The 27,820-nt window shown below is 42.5% G+C and overlaps 1 protein-coding gene across 1 annotated transcript in view; it reads left to right on the top strand.

Moving 5' to 3' along the window:
• BRSK2 (BR serine/threonine kinase 2) overlaps positions 1–26,720 on the top strand; it is a 326,660-nt gene extending 299,940 nt beyond the window's left edge. Inside the window, exons 20-24 of the mRNA XM_087745783.1 lie at positions 2,541–2,664; positions 4,632–4,812; positions 5,502–5,591; positions 14,098–14,145; positions 25,919–26,720. Coding sequence (XP_087601909.1) covers positions 2,541–2,664; positions 4,632–4,812; positions 5,502–5,591; positions 14,098–14,145; positions 25,919–26,094 — 619 coding nt within the window. The 3' untranslated portion in view covers positions 26,095–26,720. The remainder of the gene's footprint in view (positions 1–2,540; positions 2,665–4,631; positions 4,813–5,501; positions 5,592–14,097; positions 14,146–25,918) is intronic.
• The last annotated feature ends 1,100 nt before the right edge of the window (positions 26,721–27,820 follow it).

Raw genomic sequence — 27,820 nt, 5'->3', positions numbered from 1 at the left:
CCCCCTCTTCTTCAGTGGGCCTATTCCCCGGGTGTATGAGCACAGCTAGTTCTGCTGATTTCAGGGAGAAAAGCCAGTGCATGTGTGCTATGTCTTGATTCTGTTCATTCCAGACACAGGAGAGGCCACTGGCATCTATTCCATCTTATGCGACACCAGCAAAATTATTTAATGAATTCCAGTGATTCACAAGCTGGAGCGTAGCCCAGGATATGAGTGAATCTTCCAGAGTCAGTATTACTGGTGATAACCTTGCCAAAGAAAAGAGCCCAGCTGGACTCTGGAGACTCCAGACCAAGTTTCCAAGCTGAACAGGAGAAAACCTCCCCATATTCTGGGACCCTTTTAACCTGTGCTTGTTAAGAGACCTATAAATGAAGGGCCAACAAAATCATTAATGAAAATACAAAAATGAAAAGTCATATTTTAACATGACAGACCTGCAATTAAATATGCACACTTTTTCCAGGCCCAGCTTCCATGTGTGACATACACTGAGCCCCTGGAGTCCACATAGCCAGCCCCGGTTCAGATTATGATACATACAAGCCTAAGACAACCAGCCGTTTTAGATGGATAACCAGGTGCTAATTTACTAATGAGCATAGACCCTTTACATGCAGGGAGCTATTGCCCCAGCTCTCCAGGGGCTTGCGGAGTTGTTATGGTGTGTGTGAGACACATGAGCTAATTAGTATGTAATTTCCTTTCACACTCTAACCCTGGCTCCTTAACGATCCATTTAAATGAGAGGCCCTTTCTCTTTACTGCTCCCTATGCTAATCTCTGGCTCACTGGCTTAGTTACAGCTGCCTGTGAATATTTTAGGGAGTGCTGGCTTTCCAGCCCACTTTAATTGAGTGGGGGGCACTGGTTTACCAAATTGCAAGTGAACCTTTCTGTACGCTTATTTTTGGTTGCCTGCAGTAAGTAGAAGCAAATGATTATTTGCACAGCTGAGCTGTCTTCCAGTTGTGGTCTTTCTACTGTGTGCATTAAATGGGCAGTGAGATGACAGTTGTGTGATTCATGGAGCACTCTGGAATGGGGAATGAGTGCAAATTGCTGGACGTTGCTGAGGTCAAGCTTTGTTCTTCATCCCGAAGCTCTAGACTTCAAATTAGTTTCCTAGTTTGCTCCTCTCTTTCCTAGTCTCTGCCTTTCCTCATTCTGCTTCAGTCTGAGTTTTTGCCGCTGAAAGTGAATCTAGTAATAACTCTCTCCAGCTGTTTATTGCTTTGCTGGAAAGCTGATATATAGTAATCCTTTTTGCAGATGGCTCTCCTTGTCTGGAGAGGTTGTCTTCTTCCATTGAGTAGTGAATGTCCTCCAAAACGAGCAAAAGCCTATTGCTTGCCATACTGCAAACTAGACTTGTCATGGCATTATAAAGTATCCTGTGAAGGAAAAAAAACTGCAGTCTCTTGGTGGCAGGGCTTTTCAGATCTGCCATTTTCATGCTAAATTCTTCCCTACTAGAATATGGCTGATTGCAGTGGAATTTTCCCTGGGTTTAAGTCAGTGCAGCAATTCTTTGGCTGTACCTCATGGCTGACAGCATCTTCTCTCCCCTCAAAAGCACACCTGTCAGAGTGCTACCTTCACGTTCTGGGTAGCATCCCCCAATAACATTAATGTCCCTGCATTTTTCCTTTTATCTGTTCAACTTAAAAGGGAATGTTAACAAAGTGCACTGAGATGGTGAAACAATAAGCAAAATCAAACATTTGCTGATACGATCGTGTGAAAAAACAGAGCAGTTTCATTTTATGATGAAACCACCATCTGATGCTGAAAGGAACTGCGAAGTTGGACTGCTGTCAGTGGAAAGCCTGAACTGTGTTTTGCATGGTGTTGATATCTTCTCTCTTAGTACTGAAAATTCATTCCTTTGTAGGATGGCCAGAGTTCACGTATATAGACACCCTGAATGGGACTAACGAATGGGACAGTGTTTGTCCTGGCCCTTTGCGTAGGAGTGGATTTCACTCACTGACAGATTGGAGGTCCAGTGAAACCTACAGCTTGCTTTAAAAAGCAATATCCTGTGATTGTACTGTCAGCCCAACAGGACACTTTCAGAAAAGGAACTTTCCAAGTCCTAGAACACCAAAGGGGTTGAAATCGGGTGGGAAGGAACTTGGATCCCTGTGTTACCAGCATGTGCATATTGTCACAAGAAATTGAGAGATCCCTGGAGACAAACAAGAAATGTGTCCCCTGGCTTATACGCACTTTATATATGCAGTATTGATTGGTATATTGGCTCAGTCAAAAGAGTTACCATTGCTTCTGATTTTTCGTGGTTGGTCACACGTGCTGCCAGACTAACACTGTGTGGTCCGTCATTTTAACAGTTTTCACTAGGTGAAATGTTGTTCTGGATGTTCTCTGACACTGTTTTCCACTTACTATTAGTAATAATATCACATCTGGAGTGTTATCAAAACTTCCTTGTGTGTTTTTTAATATTTTTTCTAGCTGGGGGTATGCAAGAAATAGCGCTCAGTTTTCTAAACTATTTCTTTTCATCACGTCAGGCTTGCCAAAAAATCCTGGTTTGGTAACTTCATCAACCTGGAGAAAGAAGAACAGATTTTTGTGGTCATTAAGGACAAACCACTAAGCTCCATTAAGGCTGATATTGTCCATGCTTTCCTCTCGGTAAGTCACCCCAGCTGCCTCTTGGAGATCTTGCTCACTGGTCAGTTCCAGGACTCCTTGTACCATGTGTTACTGGGCAGGGTCTCTGCTCCTTCAAATGCATCCTCTGTGGATTTAATTTATGTGGCCTGTTGATTCAGGCCTCCATTGGACTTTGTCTGAATTTCTAACTGTAGATAATACTCTCTAAGGGGACAAAAACTCTCTATGGTGAGAAAAGATTTCAGCCTTCTTGGCAGGGTCTCCAGGTTGCCAGTGCCTGGAATATCACTGCAGTTAGAGCACACCACTGGTGCGGTATCAAGACAGTGATTTGCTGCTTTGTCAAACTAACCTTACAGTCACTGTCTGGGCATCACATCGGGTCTCCCTCTGCTGGGTATGCCCTTCACCACTTTAGTCAGACAAAAATCCTGTCTCACATCTGCATTAGTTACTTTAAATCTCCTCTTTGATGCTGTATGGCAGAAAGAAGGGTAATTTCCTCTGGTGACTGGAGTATCAGTTGTTGCAGATGCAGTTTATTTATAGTCTAGGAAAGCAGAGGGAAATTGTCATTTTTTCCTATAGAAAGTACTTATTCTCACTATCTAGAAGCACCAGTGAAGAAAAGTCAGCACAGTAAAGTTAATTTGAGAGATTTTTTCAATTCAAGGTAATTGACAACATAATTAGACTTTTTTCAATAGAATTAAGAGAAGAAGACTTAATTTCTTATATCATTTGTTGGATTGATATTGTTTTCCACAAAATACTGCACTCCTTTTTAGTCTCTATGATGCTGCAATGAATTTCTTCCAAAAAACCAGCCATAATCATTTTAACTGTACAGGCATACAAGGAGCAAGTGCAGTATAGTAGCATGCATCAGACACTGGTATCCATCTCAGATTGGTTTGAAGCAGCCATGTTACTGTATTGGTTTCATGCATTTAGCTGTGCTTGTGGGTTTACATTGTGGTGTAGTGTGCACTGCTGTCTATATTGGTGATCCTGCACATACCTCATATGTGTGGGTTGAGGTGTGATGTAGTGATCTGTGTGCAAACCCTCTTACAGCCAACTTCAAACTTAAATGCATTGTCACAGCCTGCTAAGTAAGTCCTTAAGGTCAGCTTCTCAAAGAACTTATCTTCATTTTTCCTCCTAAATTAGAGGCCAGATTTCCAAGTGATTTGTTTGGGTTTTTTTTTGTTTTTTTTTAAATCTGGTCCTTTATGAATAAGTAGAATGTGAGTATGTTACATTTTGGCAGGAACTGTGAATGTTAACTGCTTAAAAATTAGGCAGTTATGAAATTCTACCATGGGTCTGAACGTACAGATATTGGATGATACCAGAAAGCTTCTCAAAGTTTTTTTACATATTGATAGGAGTTCTGGTTTGAGTAAGTTACTTGCAGGCATGCTTTCCCTGTGGATATCCCAGGCACTTGTCTAAGTGTCTGCTCCATGTCCTGATGTCTATTTGATATCATAGAATCGCCAAACAATTGAGGTTGGAAAGGACTTCAGGAGGTCTCCTGCTCAAAACAGGATTGGCTATGAGATCAGACCAGGCTACTCAGGTGGTTTTTTTATATCCAGTCTTATATCCCACTGACTTATCTGCCCCTTCCCTTAATATCAGTTTTCAGTCAGCAAAAGGCATTTCTCAAAACTGGTAGATAAGTAGGAAAAGAAAGACTGAGTGTATGAACTTGTGCAACGTGTGTAAATTTATAAGCATTCTGGGTATTCCACCGATATTCAACCTTTACATTTAGGTCAGTCCTCTAAGGAGGAGTGCATTCTTCTGTGGTGCCAAGCAACTTAGAATCTTACTGATTTCACAAGAACACTCTGTACATTACAGATTCAAATCCAGCAGCAAATCCAGCAAGTCTTATCCATTCTGGAAATTGAATTTTGCAATGTTGTTCCCTTTGTGCTCTGGTTCTACTATCTCCTTCTATCGGCCTGTTTCAGATTCCAAGCCTCAGTCACAGTGTCATCTCACAGACAAGTTTCCGTGCAGAATATAAGTCCACAGGAGGTCCTGCTGTCTTCCAGAAGCCAGTGAAGTTCCAGGTGGACATAACATACACAGAAGGGGGAGAGGCACAGAAGGAGAACGGGATCTATTCTGTCACTTTCACACTCTTGTCAGGTAACCATGACAAAGCTGTAAAATGGGTGCAAGCTGGCTTTGTCCTTGCTGATATATAGGCCTGCAAAGAGAGCTCTGCCAGGGGAAAGAATATAACTGTCTAGACCTCAGGGGAAAATTCAGACAGGGGCAAGGAGGACATCGGGAACAAAAATGGTGTTGGTAGTGATGGAAATGCTGGGAGGGAAAGAGGTTCCCAAAGAGGTGAACTTGCCACCACCATGATTAGTGCTAAAATGATTGCTCTGTGCATCAGATTTGAAGTACCTCCCTGTACTGTCTCCTTGTTTCACTCAAAGGTCTCATTGTCTCAGCTGGGTACTGTGAGGCCACTGGTTTCTTCCTTCTGCCAGAAACATGCAATCACCCCTTTCTTCTGGGTGGCCACATGCCCCCCACAGGGGTTAAAACAAACAAACAAAAAAATCCCCACCTTTTCTGTCTTCACAAAAGGAGAAGCCATCCTTCCCCCTGTTAAGTCCAGCACACCACAGTCCCTGTTAACATGGGGACTGCATAATAGTTCCTCAAAGCCACGCCTTTGGCTGAAGGACAGATACACTGTCAGTACACTCTTGGGGACAAGACTGAAGGGAAGATGCTTGTGATCCTTACCCTCCAGCCTGGGTTGTATGAGGATTCGGCTCCTGCTCGTCTCACAACCATTTGTGCCTCTTCTCTCCTCACAGGTCCAAGCCGTCGTTTTAAGAGGGTAGTAGAAACCATTCAGGCACAGTTGTTAAGCACACATGACCAGCCTTCAGTGCAGCAGTTATCAGGTAAGTAGTTTCTACTGTTGAGCACCTTGCTTCAGCAGGGACAGGAAGGTGAAGTGCCTCTCAGTACCAGGAGGCTGAGGGAGGCCATCCCTCTGATTACAGCAAGAAATTATCTCCATTCAGACAGAGCAGTAACTCCCCACACCCACCCTACTCCTCCCTCTCTCATTCCCACTCCAGTGCTCCCAGCGCATTCCCCAGTTGAACAGCTTCTGCCCTCCTCCCGCCCAAAGAGCCATTTGCCCACTTCTCCATCAAAAGCTGCATCATCAGTAGATCTTTCAGATTTTCTCCAGCTCCAAAATCTCCCATAATAGGGACATGCTCTAGAAGATACCTGATTTTCAGACCCTTCAGGCATGCTTTAGAAACATCCAGCTACAGAGGGTCCCAGAACAAAGTTGAGAGCTACTTTTAACTTAGCCATTAACAGCAGCATTTTCAGATGGTCAGAAGGTAGCTACTAGTTCCCAGTAGTGTGGTCAAATTCTTGGCTGAGTACTGTGGTGGCACAAATCATATACTAAGGTTATGCAGAAGCTATGTTTTATCTATTTTAAAGTAAATTTCAATTCGTTATGGTGGTAAAGAAAGCCTTATGTGTGTGACCCTGTGCAATGATATCAATCTGAATCTGCAGGCAGCCTGAATTGATAATACAGAAACTGGCCTCGTCCAGCAAATGTTCACTCTGAACACTATTGGTGACACACACACACAAAAATATCAGTCTTAACTTTTCTATGCTTTAAAAGGACAGAACAAAGGAAGAAGGTGAAAATTGAAAACTTAAGGAAGCTTAGCTATTGGGAGTGCTTCAAGGAAGGAAAAAAATGGGGAGAAGCAGAAAGAATGTACAGATATAGGGAAGAAATAGAAGCAAGACAGAGAGCAGAGGCTGCAGGAAGAAGAGGAAGAGGCAGGAGGAGTGGGAAGAATTTTCCCACTGCATGATGATGAAAAGGTAGTAACTAAATATTATACATAAGAGCCAAATTTTATAGTTGACCTTTGTGTGAACCAGCCAAGACAAAAGTGGAGGAATGAAGTTGGCATTGCATCCTGCAGTTAAATCCCAGATGTCCTTGGCTCATTGCACATATGGGTTACATCCTTCTGGTCTAACAGTGTGGCTTTAACAGCTGAAGATAAAATAACTCCATCTAGAAGGGTGTATGCTCACTACATGACAGAGAAGTATGCTCAGTTCAGGAAATATTATTTTCCACTTTGCTTTTGCCCTCCAGCACTGCCTGACCTTCTGCACACTGGATTGCAAGGGTGCCCAGCGCATGGGTTATTCCGTTAGGAAACAGGAAAGGTGGGGATACTAGAACTAGGGTTGATTCAGGTTTTTGCTGTCTGGACTTTTGAAATTAAATCAAACTCAAGGAAACAGCCAGAATTTTCTGCGAGACCTTCCTCGTGGGAAATGCTGGGGCCAAGTGGGAGGGAGGGGAATTATGTAAAAAAGCATCCTTTGAGTCCAGTTCATATTACCCCTGCTGTGTGAACAATGTTCAAGCATTCCTTGTTTCTTAGGGAAAGAAGCATAACCTTACTTTCTGGTGAGGAAAAAACTGTTAAAAAAGTAAATAACATGGTGGTCTCTCTTAACTTCTTCACCCTAGTATGTGCTAGCTACTGAGGCTCTCTAGAAAGACTTGGACCCTGTTGCACACTTGCACGTGAAGCGGGATGTCTCCCTAAGAAAGCCATATTATAGCAGGAATAAAAACCATTCATCTGACTAAGGCTCAAGGAGATGTTTAGGGCAAACTGTGCTGTGTGAACTGTATCTGACTTACAGTTTTGCTCTGGTTCTGGAATGGAGAAATCATATTAGACACAGAATCTCTTTCTACTGTCTAAAGCTACCTGAGAGCATGTTGTTCTAGCAGGGAAAACCCAGCCTGATCTTTAACACCAGAGTGGAATGGATAACTCCACATGAAGCAAAACCAAAATGAGAGGTCTCTTGAAACTTAAAAATGAGAACTCCCTCAGCCAGGGAGTTATCCAGGCAAGACAGCTCACAAGAGACAGGGTGCCAAACTATCCTGTATCATATCACCTGACCTCATCAGGAATATGCAAGTCTCTTGAAAAAGAGAGAAGTAATTCAACCTGAAAAATTTAGGTTGGAGCAGAGTACAAGGAAAAGAGAAAAGGAAGAGTGGGAAAAAAAGATTGTTACCAAGAAGAGAAAACCTGTGCTTTGAAGTAGGGAGGCCCTGTGGTTCACATCCCCAGCCAGTGAGAGAGTAAGGGGACATAAAGGGATAGAGGGGCAGCAAGAGTTCACATTCAGCATCTTGCTTAGCTGGGAGACTGTGGTTGGGAAGATGTGTGCAAGAGCTTCCTAGAAATTGCCATGGAATTACTCAGCATTTCTTGCTAGAAACAAGGCAAATTCTTCTCTGTTTCTCTTCTTCTCCCATATTCCCAGCCCTGAACACCTCACAGAAATTGTGGTTGTTGGACTCCTGTTCAGGTTCATGATTTGAGGGTACTCTGTAGGCAGTCCGCTGCTGCAACAGAACGAGCTCACAGTTCACTTTGACTCCTTCTCCATGCCTCTGAGGATACTGCTGGCTCTGACCAGCAATACTGGCCCAGCACTGGAGATTTTCCTAGCTCACTGTGTGCGGACATATCCTCTGTGCAATTGTCTCCCCTGCCTTTTAGTTCAGATGCCATTACAGGTGGGATGATGAAAACCATCTGTGAAAGGCTCGTGCATGTGAATTGAGACCTGCAGAAGGGGAAGATGCAATGAACACAGTATAAAGCAAAACAGCAAGACCTGATAAGCATATGGCACTGATAGTCATTCTCTCTCCTGCCCCTCTTTGCTCTGTTATGCAGCATGCCAGCCCACTAAGCCGGCTTGCCTGGGTTTCAGAACGCACTTTCCTCTTTCTCATTTCCTTCAGCTCACAACAGTGTTTGTAGATGTCGTGTTGCCCATGCATCTGTGTGTGTGTATTGTGAGCCTGATACGTACCTGATTTAGGCAGATGTGTTTCTGCGTCACACTTGAGCACCTTATAATCTCCCTTCCCCCTGGATATCCCTCCATTCATTTCCATTTTTTTCTTCCTAAGACTGGCTCTTCTTATTTCTTCTGACATACTCTGAAGCAGGAAAATAGCTTCCCTCCCTTACCTGAAAAAGCGTGTAAATAAATGAAATCTATCCCAAAAGCTAATGTAATACTTCTAAAATCCACTGTCCAGTTGGCCAAATTTAGTGCACCATATTAGCCTTCTACCTTAATGTTTCAGGACATTAAATCCTCTGTGGTATAACTGCTGAGACAATACCAGGTGTACAGACTCACGACTGGCATAGAACAAGTAGCTATGGATTGATTGTTCATTTTTTCTTCCCAATAAAAGAACTAGAGGCCATCATATGAAACTAGTGGAAGCCATGTACCAAAAAAATATTGGAAGGTGTGTCTTCGTGTAATGTAAGACCTGTGGAACTCCTTGCTGAAGCAGGTTCTGAATGCGAGGAGCTTGCAGATACTCATCTTCCCCAGAGTATTGCTTACTCACAGGGAGGCTGGACAACTCCCTGGAAGAGAAATCTTCATGAGGATTGCTAAACAGAGAAACCGCAGCAAGCTCAGGAGATCTCTGACCTGAAATTGGTGAGAGAGTGAGGTAGTGTTAGGAGGAGGAGTTCTGTTATGCTTGGCCTGCTGTTACACTCCTGCATATCTATGTGTGGCTGCTGAGGGAGACAGAGCACTGGATGGTTTTGGTCTTTGATCTGAACCAGAATAGCTGTCCATGTGTTCTTGTTACTGGTATCACAAAATCCATTAAGCCCAGCGAGGCCATGAAAGGACAGTCCCTTTTGTATCAAGAGTGAGTATCACTGTCTATGAGAGCAGCTGGCCTTGTCACTCGTCCATGCATGGATCCATCCAGGAGCCTTATACTCAGAATCTCTACTTAGGGGTAATCCCTGGGCAGGACTGCCCTTTGGTGGGATAAAAGGATCTCTCTCCATGGAAGAAAATAACTCAGATTTGTGCCTTTGTTTCAGCCCAGTACTCTTTCCATTAAATCATAATCTGTTTTCCTCCAATGCCTTTGCACAAAAGAGTAAGAGAAACAGCTGGTGAATAGGGACATGCAAAAGCCATCTGTGATCATTCACAGGGTATCAATTTTTATTTCCCTAATATTTTCTTGCCTCTTTGGGCTTTGGTTTTAAGTGTGGGGTGCTGCATATTCTTATTATTTCCCATTTTCCCATGTTCTGGGCAATCAGCAATACTTAAATAGCCTTTATAACTTCTTTGTAATAGGTTTTCTGTTTCTTTATTATATTTATTGGCTTCATGACAAATTTTAACCGTTGGCATCTCAAAGTTCAGAGCATCTCAGTGTTACTGCTGGAAATGCCTTTCATCAGCATAAACAAGTGTTTAGAGACCATAACCAGCTTCAAAGTAGGGCAGTGCAAATTCTTGCTCGTTGTGTGTATCTTCTGTGTATGCACCCAAGCTCTCTTATTGTGCTGGTGTACATCTCAAAAAGCAAAACGCGTTCATGTGACTCAAAGAACTTTGCTAGAGTATTGATCTGTGAATTCTGGGTGTTCATCTTTATGGCTCACAAGAGCTGTAGGTTGACTAATTTGCTACAAAAAATTAGTAAGAAACTTACGATTTCCAAATGTGCAAAGGATTTTATCATCAAGACAGGAAAGGGAGTAAGGAGCAAATGAAGTGTTTTGCAATGTAAACTTCCAGCTGCAGACTCAAAACGGGGCTATGCAAATGCCAGTTTGGAATTGGACCACACGTCAGTTTTATCTGGGGCTCATCCATGTCCCAGGTTTATCTTGTTTCCTGCATTCTTGTGTAATCCTTTATGTCTTACCGCTCTCATAGTGTCTGGGGCAATCACTTCATCTTGCTATCATGGTTCCCACCTACAGAAGGTGCCATACAATGCCTGGTTGGATTGGCAGAGCACTGTTCTTTTGCTAAACAGCTTTAGTATTATTACTGAACAGAATTCATTAAAATTAACTGAGTAGTCCTGAAATAAAGCATATAGAAAAAAGTCCAAGCTCTCCAGAGTTTTGATAGGAGAACGACAAATTTCAAATAAGCACCCAAACACTGGGGAATTTCAGTCTAAATGATAACTGCCTTGGACCAGAGGAACTGGTGGCTCCCTTGACATCATCTCCCTTAATGAAAATGTTTACTGGGGACTATGAGCATCTGGCAGGAGATGCTCAGTGCTTTCTGGGATCTAGCCCTGGATTTGGAGATCTCAGAGGAGAAGCTGTTTGGGTGAGATTTCCTGGGCTGGGACAAATTTCAGTCTCAGAGATATCAGAAGCATCACAAACCAGGCAGCTTGACTGTGAAGTTTATGTAGGATAGAAACACAGAAATTAAAGAAAAAAGAAAATCAGGAAAGAAAATTCAGCAGAACACTAGCATTTTTTAATGGATTCAGAGCTTGTTTGGCCTTTTGAAGCAAGGTCTTATTTTAACCAAAGCATTTGCCATCTGTTAATGAGCTGAACTGGGTGTCATTTATGAAAGAGTCTTGGTCAAATCCAAAGTGTGAGTGACTGCCAGCAATCTCTATGGAATAAGGAATTGCCTTATCATCAGAAGGACTGAGATCTGACACTGCCACTATGCTTTAATTAAAAAATTAAATAGCACACATTAAAAATGCAGTTACATGACCCATCGATGCTTCTCAGACAGCTAAAGACCTTTGGACCCTGGCTTTATTCACCTGACATAACACCTGGATCCCACAGTCACCTGGGTTATGGATTATTATCCATGAGCAGAAGCTGACTGCCAAGAATCTAAGGCTTTCTAATTAGAATGAAAATTCTGCTTCAAAATGATGAAATATTTTATCATATATTTACGAAAGCAGATGTTACAATATGATGGAAATAAAAGAAGTAGTGAAGTAATTATTATAACAAAGAAGCTTGAAGGCATATTAATTCTGCTAGTCTTTCAAGTGGTGTGGTATGAGTTTCTGGTATGCTCATATTTGCTATGCCTTAGGAATGGGGGAAAACCAACCTCATCGTGTCCTGGAAAGGCATTAAAAATAAAAATAAATTCCTGTGCAGTTCCTGGGACTGGCCATGACAATACAGAGAATGCAAATTATAGTTGTGCATAAAAATTTTAAGAAAGATGAATTAGAGGTTTTATTAGTGTTCCTTTGGTATTTTTCCATGGTCTTCTATTTCAGGAAAGGGTTTGTGTTTTTCCCTATCCATCAAAACCAATTCTATAACCTGCAGATTTAGTTTTTTAGGAACAAAATGGGGTTCAGAGCCCAAGATCTTATGCTGTCAAAAAGCCTACGTTACAACCCTTTTTTCCTGTTGTAGATCTGTCAGTTCGTATTCTAATCTCACGATTAATGTATGTAGACCTGTTACACAATTAGCTTTAAATGAAATACTAAAAAGAGCTATGCTGACTGCAAGTGACTTACCTAGAAAAAAGACAGTATTCTGAAGTATTAACTTAAGGAGACATGTTTATTTTTAATTCATTAAAATTAACAAGGAAACTGAAATACCAATTTCAGGAGAATCTTAGTAAACCAGACACAATGTTTACCTATTCTGACATTATCCAAATACTACCTTTTTTGTTTCCAGACTGCTAGCTACTGTGTGGCCAGTCAGTCTGGATACACTTAAGGAGAAAATTCCAGGTGTTGGAGGTGGGAGTCAGAAACAATCTTTCAGTCATATTTGAGACTTTCCTTGCTCTTATATGTTTTTTTCAAAACATAAGTTCTGCTAATGATTCGGTGAATGCTCTAAGCTCTACCACTACAGATCTGTATTACACTGCATTACAACAAGGTGTAGTTGACTCAGAGGGGGCTGGACAGGAACCACTAAAAGGCATGAGACAACAAACTTCTCCAAGTTATTAAAGAAGAAAAATTATACAAACTCATGACTGTGATTTCTGGTCATTGGCTGAATCAGCAGCTGTAGACACTTCTTAAACCTGTTAGGCATCTTCAGGGAGAAATACTTCGTTCCAATTCTTGAATCCTCTCTTCTCCTTCACCTCCTTCCTTTTTCCCTTTTCTCTTTCTCTCAGTCTTGTGCCTTTCTGAGAGACCTTCCATGGGTATCATCTCCCATTGACCTCTGCCAGCCCGCCTCTAACCTTGGGGATGGAGAGCATATAACTGCTGCTTAGATGCTTTGACCACTGTCACTGGACCAAGCACCTGCCCTCTCTACTCCATGCTTTTCCAGATGATCTATGCAGCACAGGCCTAGCTGCATCAGAAAACATACATATCCGTGCTCTTCTAGCATGGGTTCAGCTTACCCAAGCATATCCAGCACCCCTTCCCCCTTTCTAGAAATTACTTTTCTCAGTATTTAAGGGGAGGAATGCCGAGAAATTATCCTTCCCTCTCTCCTGCAGACTTTTCAGCAGATAGGGAGTAGTTAGAGCTTCCTAGCAGTTAGGGTTTTCCAGCATATGTGTGCATGTTTCCAAGAAGCCTATTTCTTGAATACCCAAGTGTTCATCCAGAGGCCAGGCAAGAGGAGATCTGAGACTAAACTGAGTACTTTAACTGTTAGCCATTTGCCCAGCAGTGAGTGCTCCAAATGGCCCAGCACTCATGGATGCAATGATTTAGATCCCTAACGCAAGGGAATCCTGGCTGACAGCAGCAGATCTGGCTTGCCAGCAGGTTCTACATGGAAGTGTCCAGCTGGGCTGGTCCTTTCTGCTTTAAAGCTGACATGTAGAGCTCCTTCTGCTTATCGCACCTGAGTAAGAAGCACTCAGAGGCTGTGGCAATGGGAGCTATACACAAAGTGGACAGTACTGTCTTAGGGCCAGATTCTGCCACCCTTTCCAGAAGTAATTCTATTGCCTTCGAATAGTGATGTTGAAAGCAAGAGGAGTAAGAGACTACACGTGAATGAGAGAGGCAGAGTTATGTTGAGAACTTGGACATTATCCTTTGGAGTCTAAAAGATGGTTTTGAGCTGTGTAAGTAGCCTTCTCATTCCATGTCCAATAGCACAGTGCTGCATTTCCTCCCTCTCTCCAAGTTTTTCATGTACGTAGATCAGCTGGCTGGGCATTTCCTGGCTGTTACAGGCTAACTTGCAAAGCTGACCAGGTCAAACAATGTATTCAAGGCTTTTAGTTTGCTAATGTGGTGGCAGAGTATTTCCCACATCTCATAAATACCTATAGCTATGATAAAGAGGTGAGTGGAAGCAGTGAGACGAAGCAGTGTCCACTCTCAGTCACAGGGCCAGGTTTGCACTGGCATACAGTGGGTGGCAGAATTTGGCCTGGGTTGTGTAAAGACCAAGATGTGTATATGTTTCCTGCTTCAGGTAATAATGTGCTAAGTTACTACTTTATGCACAGAGGTATGGAAACCTTTTTTTATGTTTTTCCCTCCCTCCCTCCTCTTTCCGTTCTATGATCCAGACACCACTAACTGTATGGAGTTGATGACTGGCAGACTTTCCAAATGTGGTAAGAACTTCCTTCCCTTCTGCCTTTTCTCCTTCCCCAGCCCCTGCTGAGCAACATAATAATGCGCCGTCCTGTCCCTTCCACCTGTTCCCCTTCCCTATCCCTGCTCTCCCACGCTCTTTTCAAGACTACCCACCCTGTAACAGCCCACTATGTCTTTCACTTACCTGGTGGACACAAGCATATACCCCTTATTCTGTTCCTCCCCATCCATGCACAGATGCACAGGCTCCACCACGGCTTTCCCCTTCATAGCACAAGTGTGTGGTGTTGCACTTGAGATTCCCTCCCTCACTGTAACCCAGGCCAGTGATTTTCTTTTTCTTTCCTGGTTTTTTGTCCTCTTTTGTTTACTTGCTGCCTTTGATTCATGATTCTTCAGTCCCTTTTCTGCAGTGAAGCTGAATGCTGCCCTGCTAGCTGCTGTCTCCCTTGGTTTCCTGCTATTTATTGAGACAGGATTGCTATGTTATTTAATTCCCTTTTGCATCCACTCCCTTCTTCCCCAGATATCCTTGCGGTAAGACCCTTTTAAATCTTCCATAAGAGACACTGCATATTATCTGTTAGACACTTAGCTAGTGCAAATTGTCATAGTTCCAATCTGGTCCTGGGGAAGGATATTGTGTCTCTAGCTGGAGGAGTAGTGTACCTACTGGAGATTCAGAATTTTGCTAGGAATGAGGAAAAAAAAGTGTTTCCTGCAAAACTTGCAACTCAACTTGCTTGGGGTTCCATGAATTTTGGTTAACTTGTCCCTTGCCTTCCCTCCCCTTTATGCACACATGGACTGTATTCTTTCTTTCATTACCTGTGCCCCTGCTGACTCCTCCAAATACCATAGTGGAAATACCCAAATACTATAAGAGAGAGTTTTGTCTTATTACTTAGATCTTGCACAGAAAGGCTCTGTACAAGAGAACTCTGTTCTCTTTAGATTTCCATTCTGGTATCTAGGTTGAATTCAGATATCTCTGTGAAAGGGAACACAAGCTGTTGAGGAAGTGATCACTGAGCTAGTATTGCTCTCCAGCTGGACCTGTGACACCTGCATCATCTCTTCGTAAACTGAGGGAAGTTGTTCTGGAGTTGTTGTGGAGTCTGTAACAACAAAGGGAAGTTGTCACGGTGGAGATAATATTAGGTTTATGCGTGTGTGACTGAGGCAGAATTTGGCCCGTTTCCTGTATTTCAGATGATCTCTTTCCCTTAAGTTGCAGCTTTGCTGGTGGGAGTTTTTCCTTTGCTCTGAAAGGAGCTCTGATTTCTTATTTGAGTTTTCTGGGTTATACCATTTCTGATCTCCTCATGAAGACTCGATTTAAGTTGTAGGCAGACCTCCAGCTTCTTCTTGAAGGCATCAGACAGCAAATCCCTCTTCTCCCTCAAGTCTCTGTTTCTTGCCTGGATCTGGCATTCACATCATATGAAAATACTGAAATGCTGATTCTACTGATTGCTTGCAAGTTAATTGAGCTATACAGATAACCAGTACTCTGCATTCTCTAGATAGAGAGCATTACTGCTCACTCACAGTTCAGGCAGGCCCTCCAGCTGTCACGGTGTCAGCATCAATCCAACAAGGGACAAAGAAGACAAGGTGAAGGCCAGCAGAGAGACTATTTTGTGGCAGCTACAGCACAGACAGAGCACATATGTATCTCCAGAGAAGAGAAAGGATGGGTTATAAGGGTTTGACGGAGCTGCTTCCTTTAAATCATATTCCTGTTGGTGTGCTCACACACAACATAAGCAGTGGTGACTGCACCATGCTGAATACCACGCTCCTATATGAGTGAAGAGCTATTTCGTGTGCAGGAGGATTCACCCACACTTTAGACAGGGGAGCAAAAGGGAATGATGCCAGCAATCAGTCTGTTATTGGCAAACTGTCCTCTATGACTTTGAGGGCAGGGAACCCCCTGTGAAGTTGACACAATGTTCATCTAGTAACAACAAATAGTGTAAGAAAAACTATACTGTGTTTTTTTGACCTCATCATTGTTCCATATTCTGAAAGTGAGCACAGGGCGTCATTTTTGCAAAGGAGTTAACACTGGAGCAGGAATAGCTAATCAGATGCTTTATGCCTGGCTCAGCCATGTGAAAGCTCTGGTGGGAATGAGGAATATCTTCTCACCCACTATAAACCATTGAATGTTGTAATTAACAGCAAGGCAAATTTATTTAGTCCTTTAAATGTTGTCTCATCTTCTGCTAGTAGTGGTCATTAATCTGAGAAGTGATTTTGCATATAGCCATTGGCATTGAAAAAACAGTTAATGTTGAACAGCAAGGGTATGTCATAGGAGCTGCCAATATCCAAATGATGCAACAGCTGCGGTATCAACCCTACCTGTGCACACTAGAAAACTCCTGCCAACCCTTAATATTTCACAACAGAAGAAAATAATTTGGCTCATAATAAAGTTGAAATGCACGTTGGGGTGGAATATTTTATTTTATGTTTCCACCCATTTGAGCAGGGAATGGGCATTTCTATTGTCAGAAAGACTAAACTGGTTTCCATGAAGTCTTTCATATCTGTTCATAAGATTAAATTTACCTTGTAAAAATTAAAACCTTTACATTTAAAATGCAGCTGTAGCCTGAAAACTGCCTATAGGAGTGATACCTTCTAACTTAGCTGATCTATTCCTTGTGTGCATTCAGAGCCAAATCAGTTTTGTGCCAAATAAGTGTTACCACTTTATGTGCTGCCGTTAAGCCTTATAAAATCAACACAGCTGTAAAAGAATGAGCTGGATTCTGTTTCTTTTGAGGCAAGATTGAGAGAACTGTTTACTACCATCTAATCTGGTATTTATGTTTATCTCACGGAAGAGTAGGTTGTATAATTGACAACGAGGTTCTAACAGGTTCTGCAGAGCCTTTACGTAAAAAAAAAAAAAAAAATCAAGATAATACACAAACTGGAAAGCCCTCCAGCTTCAACCACAAAGCTGGGAATTAGAAAGCAAATATCATTTTAGATTGAGCACATTGGATCTGGAGCCATTGATATACACCACACAGAAGCCCACAGTTCCGTTTCAGTAGTCCTTGTTCAGAAAAGTCTGTCTTTACAAACTTTAATGATTTTAAGTCCTTTAAATAGAGAGCTAAGAATTTCTTTGGGTGGTTGACTCAGTAGTAAAGCTGGTGTATAGCCTTTGATAGCTCCCCTTCCTGGCCATCCTCAGTTTTTTGGAGTCCTTAGTAAGTACGTTTCACCAAGATGCTGGCTGCTGGCAGAAAGCTCTGAAAAGCCTGCCTTATTCTTGCCTTTACCTTCTGAGAAACATCAGGAAGCCTGTAAGCTTTCCAGTCTCCACACTGTAGCTGTCTGGGGCTTAATTTTATTTCCAAGTAAGGCAATCTTTGCTTGTTGCTTTCCATCCCTCATGACTCTCAGGAAAGTCTTCAGTTACATCAGTGGCACTTCCATGGAACTGGGTGATGATAAGAGAAGGAAAAGGTTAGTACATATAACTAGTGCAGCTCCAGTCAAGTCATGCTATCATGTTAGGCACTGCACAAACGTATGTTCCTGCGAAGTCCTAGACCATAACCCTGTGACAACAGGCTGGCCAGAAGACCTCGTGTTTATTCTTAAGCATCCTGTGTTACCGCTTACAATTCAAAATCTTGATTCCTGGCACCAGAGTTAAACAAAAAGCTTTACGGATCCTTGTGTGTACCAGTGGCTATCACCAAAATGACCTGATCAAAGCAGAAGCACAGCAAATCCACTTGCCTTTCATATCTTTCCAATGTATCTCACTCAGATCTCTTGCTTCCAGTGTTTAGGACTTGACATAGCTTCCTATTCAGAGCCATCTGACCTTGTCCCCCATGGCCAGTCATCCTTTGTGGACGCAGAGCAATTGCACTGCAGTAAAGGCTTCTCTTCATAGCTCCTTGCAATCACAGCTTGATTCATACAGATGCAAGCTTGTGTCAATAGCATCCCAAGCTACTTGAGAAATGAGGAGACATTTTGTAGTTTAAAACTGGTTACATCATATTTGGGTTGCAATTGCAACATGTAGCTTTGTGAGTGCTAATTTAGAGACACTTGGTGTTACCAGCAGCAGCAAATAGCTGGATTTGGTGCTCTTGGAAGTGATCCTGATCCATATTGGCATTAATTAGAGTAATCTTGCTTCTCAAGAAGTAGCTATTTGATTGAAGAGGACGCTGATGATTTGCGTTCATAAAGTCATAACTGATGGCAGAAACGCTGATGCTGAAACCTGCAGAAAAAAACTGTGCTGCCCTCCCAGCTGAAACTGTTACACTCTGAGGTAGTCAGAGCAATATTTTTTTTTATTAGCATTTATGAAAAATGTGCTGGCTACTGGTCTTCCTGAGCATGGCTGATTCTTCAGTCTAAATTGTGACCCAAATGAGAGATAAAAGGAAGAAGAGCCACCTGAAAGATCACATATTCATTCATAATGGGTGGATCACGATAAGTAAGATAAGTCAGATTTTCCAAAGTGTTCAAGCCAGGTTTCCCAGTTATCCTTGCCCATTCTACTAGTATCTTTTGCTGTGCAAATGGATGGCTGACTCCCCTCACATTGTAGTCGTATCTCTTCATTCCAGTGTTGTGTTGGGGAGACATTTCTTTTCCAATTCATGACTAATGTTTTTGCACTGTAGAAGAAGAAGGTAGCAACAAAAATGGCAACTTGGCACTAAAGATGAATCCAGATGTACTGAACATGGTACATTGAACATCTGACATGGTACATGTCAGATCCTGTTTTGACAGCTATGGCTAGATTTTTACTGTCCAATACAAGATCTTTTCCTCTTTCTCTGTAATAATATCTAATGCAGAAAACACAGATCTCTCTCTCTCAATTAAGATCACAGTACTTTATTTATGGCAGGCAATGCTTCAGAATACTCCATGTGAATATTTGCTTGCTGTACTAAGCTAGATTTGAAATGGCCTCCCCAGAAGATTAAATCATATTTTGAAGGGATTGATTCAGAGGAAATGAGGAGGCAACATTTCACCAGCATACACAGGGTTGTTTCTCTCCTTAGGAACAGGTCAGAGAACTTAAAACCCTTAAGATCATATTTGAACATCCATCTGGCAGGAAAGGACAAAATCATATTATTAAGTGCCAATACATTTCTGACATTTTTATGGACAAAAAATTGGCATGAAGCAGCAGAAGTCTCTAAGATAATGGAGAGCAGCAATACTATCATCTGCTGTGGCTTTACAAGTGTAGGTCGTCAGCTTCCCCTCTCAGCACACACTTGTGCAGGCAGATCTTTGTAAAAGGACAGGCAGATACAAAGAATTCTTGGGCTGAGTCCTTTACCAGCCAATTTGCCAGAACAGCATGATTCCACAACAGAATGTGGCATCTCTTCATCCCACCACTATCCTTGCCTGCTCTTTCAGTGCCACCAGCTGTCCAAACGAAGGTATGATTCCCTCCTCTCCGTCATCATGTCTCCTTTTTTGAATGTTATGTGATGGTGCTGGATTGGCCAGAGCTATTAATCAGTAATGGACATGTTTGTTTTCTAATTAATTACTCATGCCTTAGCTCTGCAGAAGGTAGCAGCAAGGAAATATGCCTCATCTGTTTGGGTCTTTGCTGCCTGTGTTCACCATTCCCTAACTTATTACCCAAGAGCTACCCGTCTCAGTTATATTGTCTGTGACAGGAGAGGCTGAACTGCATCTCAGCTTCTCTATATGTTTAAGAGAGAGAGAGAGAAAATGTGCAAGATAGAGGCAGAATGACATCTGGATGCATCTGGCTAGCCACAAATATTGGGCCACCCTCCTGCAGAGGAGACGGGATGTTTTAGGGGAGTAAGAACAAGGATGGGTTATAGAGCATTTAAATGTCAGGTTGGTTATTCAGATCTGCCCAGGTGTGTAGCGACTGAAAGTTCCCATCTTCTGCTGGTAGCACGAACATCTGTGCTAACAGTGTGTGATAATCTGTGTAGTTCCTACCAGCAGTCTGTTTCTGCAAACGCTGTTTTTAGCTGGCATTTTTACTGGCAGAGTCTAAAACTCTGGAAAATAGGCTCTGTTCTTACCTTTGGAAGTCACCTTTCTCAGTTGCAATTCATGTGTCCTGCTAAGAAACTGGAGTTGTTCTGTGGACTGTCTGTCTCCATTTTCTAGTCCTAAACTGAAATGAAATCTAAACAACTGTCCCATTAGGTAACTAACTGGGGAAAGAAACAAATGGGAAAACTTGTTCTGGTCAATCTGTTGTGACAATTTATAAATCCAGTAAAAACCACATCCACGTCTCTTGAAATGCTTTCCTGACTTCCTATATTTTTAGACAAGTACCAGTCTTGGGATTTCTGCAGTTTCTTCAGCTCACTTCAGGTGGCCTAAAATGAGTTCACAGACTAGAAGGAAGTTCTGCGTGATGGCCTCCAGCAAGACATTGCAATGGCCTTTCTGTCACCCTTCTCCAGTCTAGAGGGAAGCCTCATGCATTCAGCCATTAAATGAGCAAAAAATTCTTTCTGTAGCCTTCTTCAGTAGTCGGTGAGCTCGTTGAGGCATCTCTCTGATTTGTATTTGTACAATTCCTAGGCTAGGGGCTCTTTAGTCTGGAGAAAGACCCCTACATGATATTACAACTAAACAAAGAGGAATAGGCCGCTTTTATCTTTTTGTCATCCCTTTCACTGCATATACTCCTGGAGTGGGTTCTGTATTTCAAGTCTTCTGTTTTCAAAGGCAGAAAGGACTCTGCCAACAGAAACCAAGCAAACAGGCAAAAAATGCCTAGTCTTAACAAAGAGGGCTAGAACTCTGTCAAAGTAGTGAAATGGGTTTGAAAGGGAATGGCTTATCACCCATCAAGAGAGTTTTTCAATGCTTTATGTGAAAGGAGTTGGATTTTTGTTACATGATTCACTGAAACCACAGCTGCTATCAAAATACAGAGCAAGCTAGGGATGAAAAAGACAAGGGGTTAAAGAGAAAGGAGTGAGTATAGGAAGAAAACCTCAGTAGCAGAGGCAGGCAGAAGACAGTCAGAAAGGATGCGAAAGCAACAAGGGAAGGAATATGGGAAGTCAGATTGACAAAGGGTGTCTGTTTCCAGTGGAGACCGATCTTTTCCCATGCACTTTCTCCAAAAGCCTAAGCTAAAAATGCAGAAACCCAAAACTTCTCAGGCTATACAGACAGGAAAGGCAGAGGATAATCCCACAGATGGCATATTTGTTTTGTGCAACTTTGTGTTCAGCACCACAAGGATTAGTGCATTCAAAATACTTAGACTTGAGAGAGATGGTTTCACAGGAGAAGGAAGTGCCTCAGGGTTTGCTTCCATTAAGTCAATGGGAGTGTTGCTATTTGCTTCAATGAAAACAGGACCAAGTCCTTATCTGACTGTCTTAAAATGTTACAAAACAGCAGGCTTTAATCAGTGACTGAAGCCTCCAGGCTTGTCCTGAAGCTGCTTGTTCACTACCTCCTGTTATTTTCATGGAGGACTCTGAGGGTCTTTGCAAGGTCAGGGCAGAGTTTTTGGAAGGTCAGAGCAGAGTCTTTGCAAGGTGCATCCTTTCCTGGTGTCACTTCTGGTATCTGGAGTGGATCACCTCATTTTCTCTTTCCTCTCTTACCTGGGTGCTCCACTTCCACTTTGCTTCTCAAACCTGTGACACCACTGGGTCTAGGTCAATGTCAGACAGGCTTCCTAAGAACAGCAGATGAAATACTGAGGACTGGGTTGATACAAGCCACCTGCCCAGCCTCCTTTCGCATTTTTGTGTCTGTCTCCAGCCCTGTTTCTTCCTTTTAGTGCCTGCTGTATTCAAATGCATTCACAGTTTTGACTACTTTCGTGATATTTGGCCATGACAGTGCTGCACACAGGTGCCACAAACCAGTGCCCTCTCCATAAATATATTTCTCTAGCATCCCTTCAATACATTACCCTTTCATAAGCTTCAGTGCTTGTTTTCAAAGCCATTCCCCTTCCCCATCTTGCAGCATACAGCTCCTTGTTCTAACTCAAAAATGCACATATCCATCTCCTCCTAATAGACGTAACCTCTGAACCTGCCCTCCTGCCTCTGATCTCTTCTCCTTCTCCTTGCTACCCTTCATGCCTTCTTTGCTCTGTGTTGATGAACATTTGCTCTCAAGGGAAAAGAAGACCTTAGTTACAGATGCATGAAACACTAGGGAAGTTTTGAAAAATCAGTGACCTAAACCTTCATTCCTGTCCAGAGGAAATGGGATGTCATCTCACTTTCTGAAATAAGAAGCAGCCTTTTTGAGGCCCCCAGATGGACTTACAGGTGTAAAAGCCTATCACACATTTTGCACTGAATGCTAGGAGTGGAAGATTGCTGAAAAAGCTATTCTAATCCATCATCACCTGCATTTTCAAGTCATGTTCTACTGGATGTATAAGCCCAAAGGGAACTGAGAACTAAGAGGAGCAACACCACACACCATTTTCATGCTTCCAGCACAGCTGACCCATGTTTACATGTCTCCAGAGAAAAATGTGAGGATTGTGTATCCAAAGATGAATATCCAGACCAGCCCAAGAGTGGGCTAACAAGCTGTCATGGAGACAACATCAATGCAGTGATTGTCTGTATTGTTTGGTGTAGGATCAGTTTTTTCTTGACTGCAGGATAGGAGAACATTATTACCCAGTATTTAATTACAAGTGCAGATACTACAAAAGGCAAAGGAAGGAAAGGGTTAGTGAAATGGCCTATTTTATTTTTCAGTAGCTCTTTTTAAACATCCCTAAGGATTTCTTACCTCCCATTAAAATTTTACCTGAAAATGCTGATTGTAAGGAATCCAGTGGTGATACAGGCAAAGAAAAGCAGACTGTTAAATACTTTTGCTGCAAGAAATCTCCAGGCACTTGAAAGCCAGTAGGGCATGGGGAGGAGAAAGGGTGGATGAAACAGGGGCTGCATATTTTAATAGGATGATTAAAAATCCTGTATCAGGACTCAGCAGATACAAGATATGTAATTTTAAAAATGTTTTATTGTTCCATTCTTGCAAGTTGTACTTTTGTCTACTGTTCCTGTCTACATGAAAACAAAAAACTTCCCCAATTCCTGCAGAGCCCTGCTTACTCTGCCCTCTTCTTTCCCTCTAAGCTTGTCGAATAAACTGCTCAGCTGAATAACTAGAGATATTCCCCTCCCCTTTTCTCCCAACTTAGCAGTCTTTCCCTCTCCAGCATTTTTTTCAGTGCTCTTTTTCATTCTCTCTGCTGACTCCATTTGCTTATGAAGATGAGGGGTCCAAAGCCACATAAGAACCAGATCTGCCCACATTCCTGCACTCAAGGCTGAGTGTTTGCTTTCTTTTTTTCTTTCTTTTCATTGAAAAAGAGTATCCACCTAAAAGAAGTAGAAATGAGTCTTGAGCAGATAGAAATGAGTCTGAGCAGAGCATATGCCCACAATCCTAGAACAGTTTTAGGGAGGCTTAAGGAAATCGCTGAAATAGGAGTCATAGATGTGGAACAGAGATCCCCCTTCCAAAGCATTTGCATGCATGTGGAAGGAAGCAGGTGGAGCTCACGGAGGTCTGACCCCGAAACAACTGAGTGTTTGATAGCCCTTCTCTTCTTAGCCAGAAACTGAGATATGTGCTTTGCCTGGCTATTTGTTTGGGCCCATCTCTAAGGCTTCAGTCAGTTAGGTGAATGATGCCCTTCCAGAAACCAACAGCCATTTGCTTGTGGCATTGGTGTAACTGAATGCACAGACAGAACCAGGACCAGCAGTAAGTCAACCACAAAACAGCAAGTCGAGGAAGACAAGGAATGAGTTAGATTAATAAGATTGAGATCCTTCACTGTATATGCTAGCCATTTGATTTTTCTCAATGCCTGTTAACATGCAGAGGAAAGCAGCAACTACCTGGTTAGCACGAGGCAGGAAAAAAAAGAGTAACATTCAGTTTTGCAGGGCACAAATACCATGTATTTCCTCTTTCTTTGTAAAAGAGCAGTTGATATCTGTCTAGCATTTTCCATTAGAGAGTAAGAAAGCACTAAACAAGCTCTTCAGACAAGTTACCATGCACAGAAAGTACTTGCCTGCTGTAGTAACTGGTTTGCTTATGTTTGTAATGAAAGTGAAGGGAAATATAGTATTACCAAGCCAACAGTGTCCACCAACTGTGGATAAATGGCAATCTCTGCTATGAAGAAACCCCTTGGCTCCCGACTGAATATTCCCATCTCAGGGACGAAAGGTTCTACTCTTCACAGCATATCACAGCATTGGAAGGCAGAAACAAGGAGCCCGTTTCCTTCTGGGAGCTGGAGAATGAAATTACTTAGGTGGGATATAAATGATTTGAATTTGCTAGAACAATGGAGCCAACAGTCCCAATACTGAGAAGAGCATCATGGGGTTTTAATGATCACGAACAGGCATCACTTCGATGGTGTATGTTCGATAAAAAACACCTTCAATATCCATGTTCAGAGAATTTAGTGTGATCCCTCCTATGTCTGATCAGGATTAATGCCCCAATCTAAGAAAATTAAAAGGGACTAGAAATGCCCCCAAAAGGCTACCTTTCCAGTAGTAGCTGGTCCCTTTCCCTCAGTAGCACCCTAGACCCTTTCCTCAGGTATGACCTTCCACATGGGACTAGATTAACAGCATACAACCCTGCTGCCTGGAGGTCCAAATGGCATGAAAGATTGTATTCATCTGCACAGCGCCCAACCCATGTTAAAACTGCAACCTGCTCTAATGAGGTACCTGTTCTACTAGCACGCAACCCTACACTCCTCTCTGGCTCCTAACTCCACTGGAGGGAATGTCAGTGTCATGGAGGCTGTATTGTAGAGAGAACATAAATTCAGGACGAGGAGGAAGTAGTTCTTGACCCTGATAGGCCCCAGAAATAGTTAGATGTATAACAGCCTGCTTCCACAATGCTTTCAGCATCTTCACTTCCAGGTACCTGTTGTAAGAAGGGTCTGAAGGTGCTTAGAAGCTTGCAAGTACAAGCCACAAACCACGCATGCAGACGGCAATACTCATGTCAGCTGTAGCTCATTTTTCAACTGCTGTTTCCCTTGGAGCACTCAGGTGCTTCAGGCTTAGTGACTGAAAGGTGAGCAAGGAGATACTCAGAAAGAAATAAAATGCAAGCAAAGAAAGTCTAAATGTCCAGTGTGGCCAGAGAGCTTAGCAAGGCTGCAAAGCAAAGCATCAATTGGTGAGCACATATAAATACCCCGTGTTTGTAACAGCAGCAGTAAGATGGGGTTTGCCTGTATCCAACATTACGTTCACTGATGTTTCAGTGTGGAGTTGCCAAGTGCCTCCAAGTAATAGACTGAACTATTTCAGCCACACGGCACTGTGTCTTCCTGCTAGGTGAGACAGCAATGCTCCCCCACTCAGGAGAAAACTAGAACCTTCCCCCTAGGTGCTTTATGCTCCCAGCCTCGTTATTTCTGTAGGTGTCCCATCCTAAACACTCTTCCTCTTCCTGATCATTGTCTTCATCCCCCACACACCCCCACGCACGTGGCTCTGGATCTCCTCATCATGTTCTTCTCGTTAAAAACCCCATTGTTCATTTGTTTGTTTGTTCTCTCTCTTTCTCTCCTCTTTTTCTCTCTCTTTCCCTCTCGTTTTTTTTTTTTTTCTTTCTCTCTTTCTTTCTTTTTTTGTCTCCTCTGTTTTGTGTACCCAGGCAGCCCATTGAGTAACTTCTTTGACGTAATTAAACAACTTTTTTCAGACGAGAAGAACGGGCAGGTGAGCCACCCCCCCGGCACGCCAACCAAGCATAGCGCAAACAGCAAGCGGAGCGATTCCGGTTCTAATGACTATGGGTCTAGAGGAGACAATAAGTACCCTGCTGGCAAAGACAAGGCAAAGATGGTCTCATCAGTCGGCCTACAAGACCAACCTTAAATAAACACATAAAAAATTAAATAACTTAGAAAAAACAAAAACAAAAAAGCAAGAAAGAATGAAAGAATATTCCTTAGCAAGCTAGCCTCTAAACTAGAAGGATGTATATACCTTGCCACAACAGTACAAAACTGTCTATAGACAAATTTTGTATGAAGGAATGACTGTATATATATACATATATATATTTATATATGATATATAATATATATCTCAGAAACAAACACAAAAACAAACGAATGAAAGAATGAAAAGAAAAGAAAGAAAAGAAAAGGTAGCACAGATGACAAACCCAGTTCACCAGATCTTGGGTTGTGGTTTTTTCGATTGGTTTTTTTTCCTCCCTTTTTTTGAATGTTTTGCTTTTTTCCTCCTTCCTGATTTTTTGGGTTTTTTATTATTATTATTATTATTTTTTGTTTTCTTTTGTTTTGTTTCTTGTTCTGTTCATGCTCTCTCTGTGTTTCTGACGACACCACTTGTTTCCGCTCTGCTACCAGGAATTATCCCGAAAAGTTAACATGTCAGCCACGGCTTCACCTTCTGTGCTCTGCGGACACTTGTTGACGGAAGGCAACCGATGTAGACTGTCCAAGGACCAGTCCTGTTTGAGGTTCCCAGCCTCCCCTCTCCCTTCAGGAAGTGGGTTTCTCCCCCACTTCTCCCCAAACACCTCCCCAGTGCACGCCTTTTTCCTGCCCCCCCCCCCCCTTTTTCTTTTTTGGTGCTCCACAAGAGAGATCTGCTCAGTTATGGGATCGCAGAGTCTGGGCTGAAAGGAGGTTGCAAATTGTTGGAGTGAAACCTTTACCCTTGGCAACTTCTGTCCGCGCAGGTGAACTCAGCCTGGGGCGGGGGGGGTGCGGGGAAGGAGACGGGTGTAGCGGGAGCGCAGTGTTTCATAAATCCAGAGCGCGTTCTCATCAGAAACCAGCCAGGAGCAACTCAAAACTAAGCGTTGAACCAAGACAATATTGGGGAGCTTCATCACGGGATTTTCTTAACCTTCTTTTTCTCCCCACCACCTTTTCCTTTTCTTTTGCCCCCTTTTTTATATATACATGTATATATGTGTGTATATTTTTATATAAATATACATCCATACATACATATATATACAAAATAATTGTTTTTTTTATACTGTATCATTTTGCTTTTTGACCTGCTGGAAGGGGAAAGGAGTAAACTTAGGAGGGAGAGGGGGTTCAATGAATAAACACATACAAACAAAACATTAAAACTTAGGGAAAAGGCAACTTCTGGTAGCAAAGAAGAGGGACAAGACTCTGCCAAGGACTGTCTCTCCCGCCACCAGGCACAGTTGCCGCTGCTGCTACTGCTGCTCCTCCTTCGACACCTTCCTCCCCACCTGTCAACTCCCTGCCACTGTGCCACCGCGCTGGGACCTTCTTCGACCAGCTGGATCCTCCACCACACCCTGCATTTAGAGGCAATTGTTGTGTTGCTAGTGCTGCATTGATATCAGTATTATTATTTCTTTAAGTTACCAGTTTCATTTGTTGGCTTGGGTGATTTTTTTCTAAAAAAAAAAAAAAAAAGTGAAAAAAAAAAGAAGATGAAGAGGAGGAAGAAAAGAGACTTATCTTGGGTTTTATTTCCTCTGTGTGTGTGTGTGCAAATCACTGGCACTTAGTTCATCAGAGCAAGACAAGGTGGAGTCAGGGCAATGGGAGACTTAATCACGAAGCTACTGTAAACTTTAAAA

This window comes from Nipponia nippon, unplaced genomic scaffold, assembly GCF_047370975.1.
Source record: "Nipponia nippon isolate SJK-2023a ecotype South Korea unplaced genomic scaffold, ASM4737097v1 scaffold_10, whole genome shotgun sequence".
Classification (NCBI taxonomy): Eukaryota; Metazoa; Chordata; class Aves; order Pelecaniformes; family Threskiornithidae; genus Nipponia; species Nipponia nippon.
The sequence above is the reverse complement of the archived record's forward strand: the minus strand, read 5'-3'. Positions and strand labels throughout refer to the sequence as shown.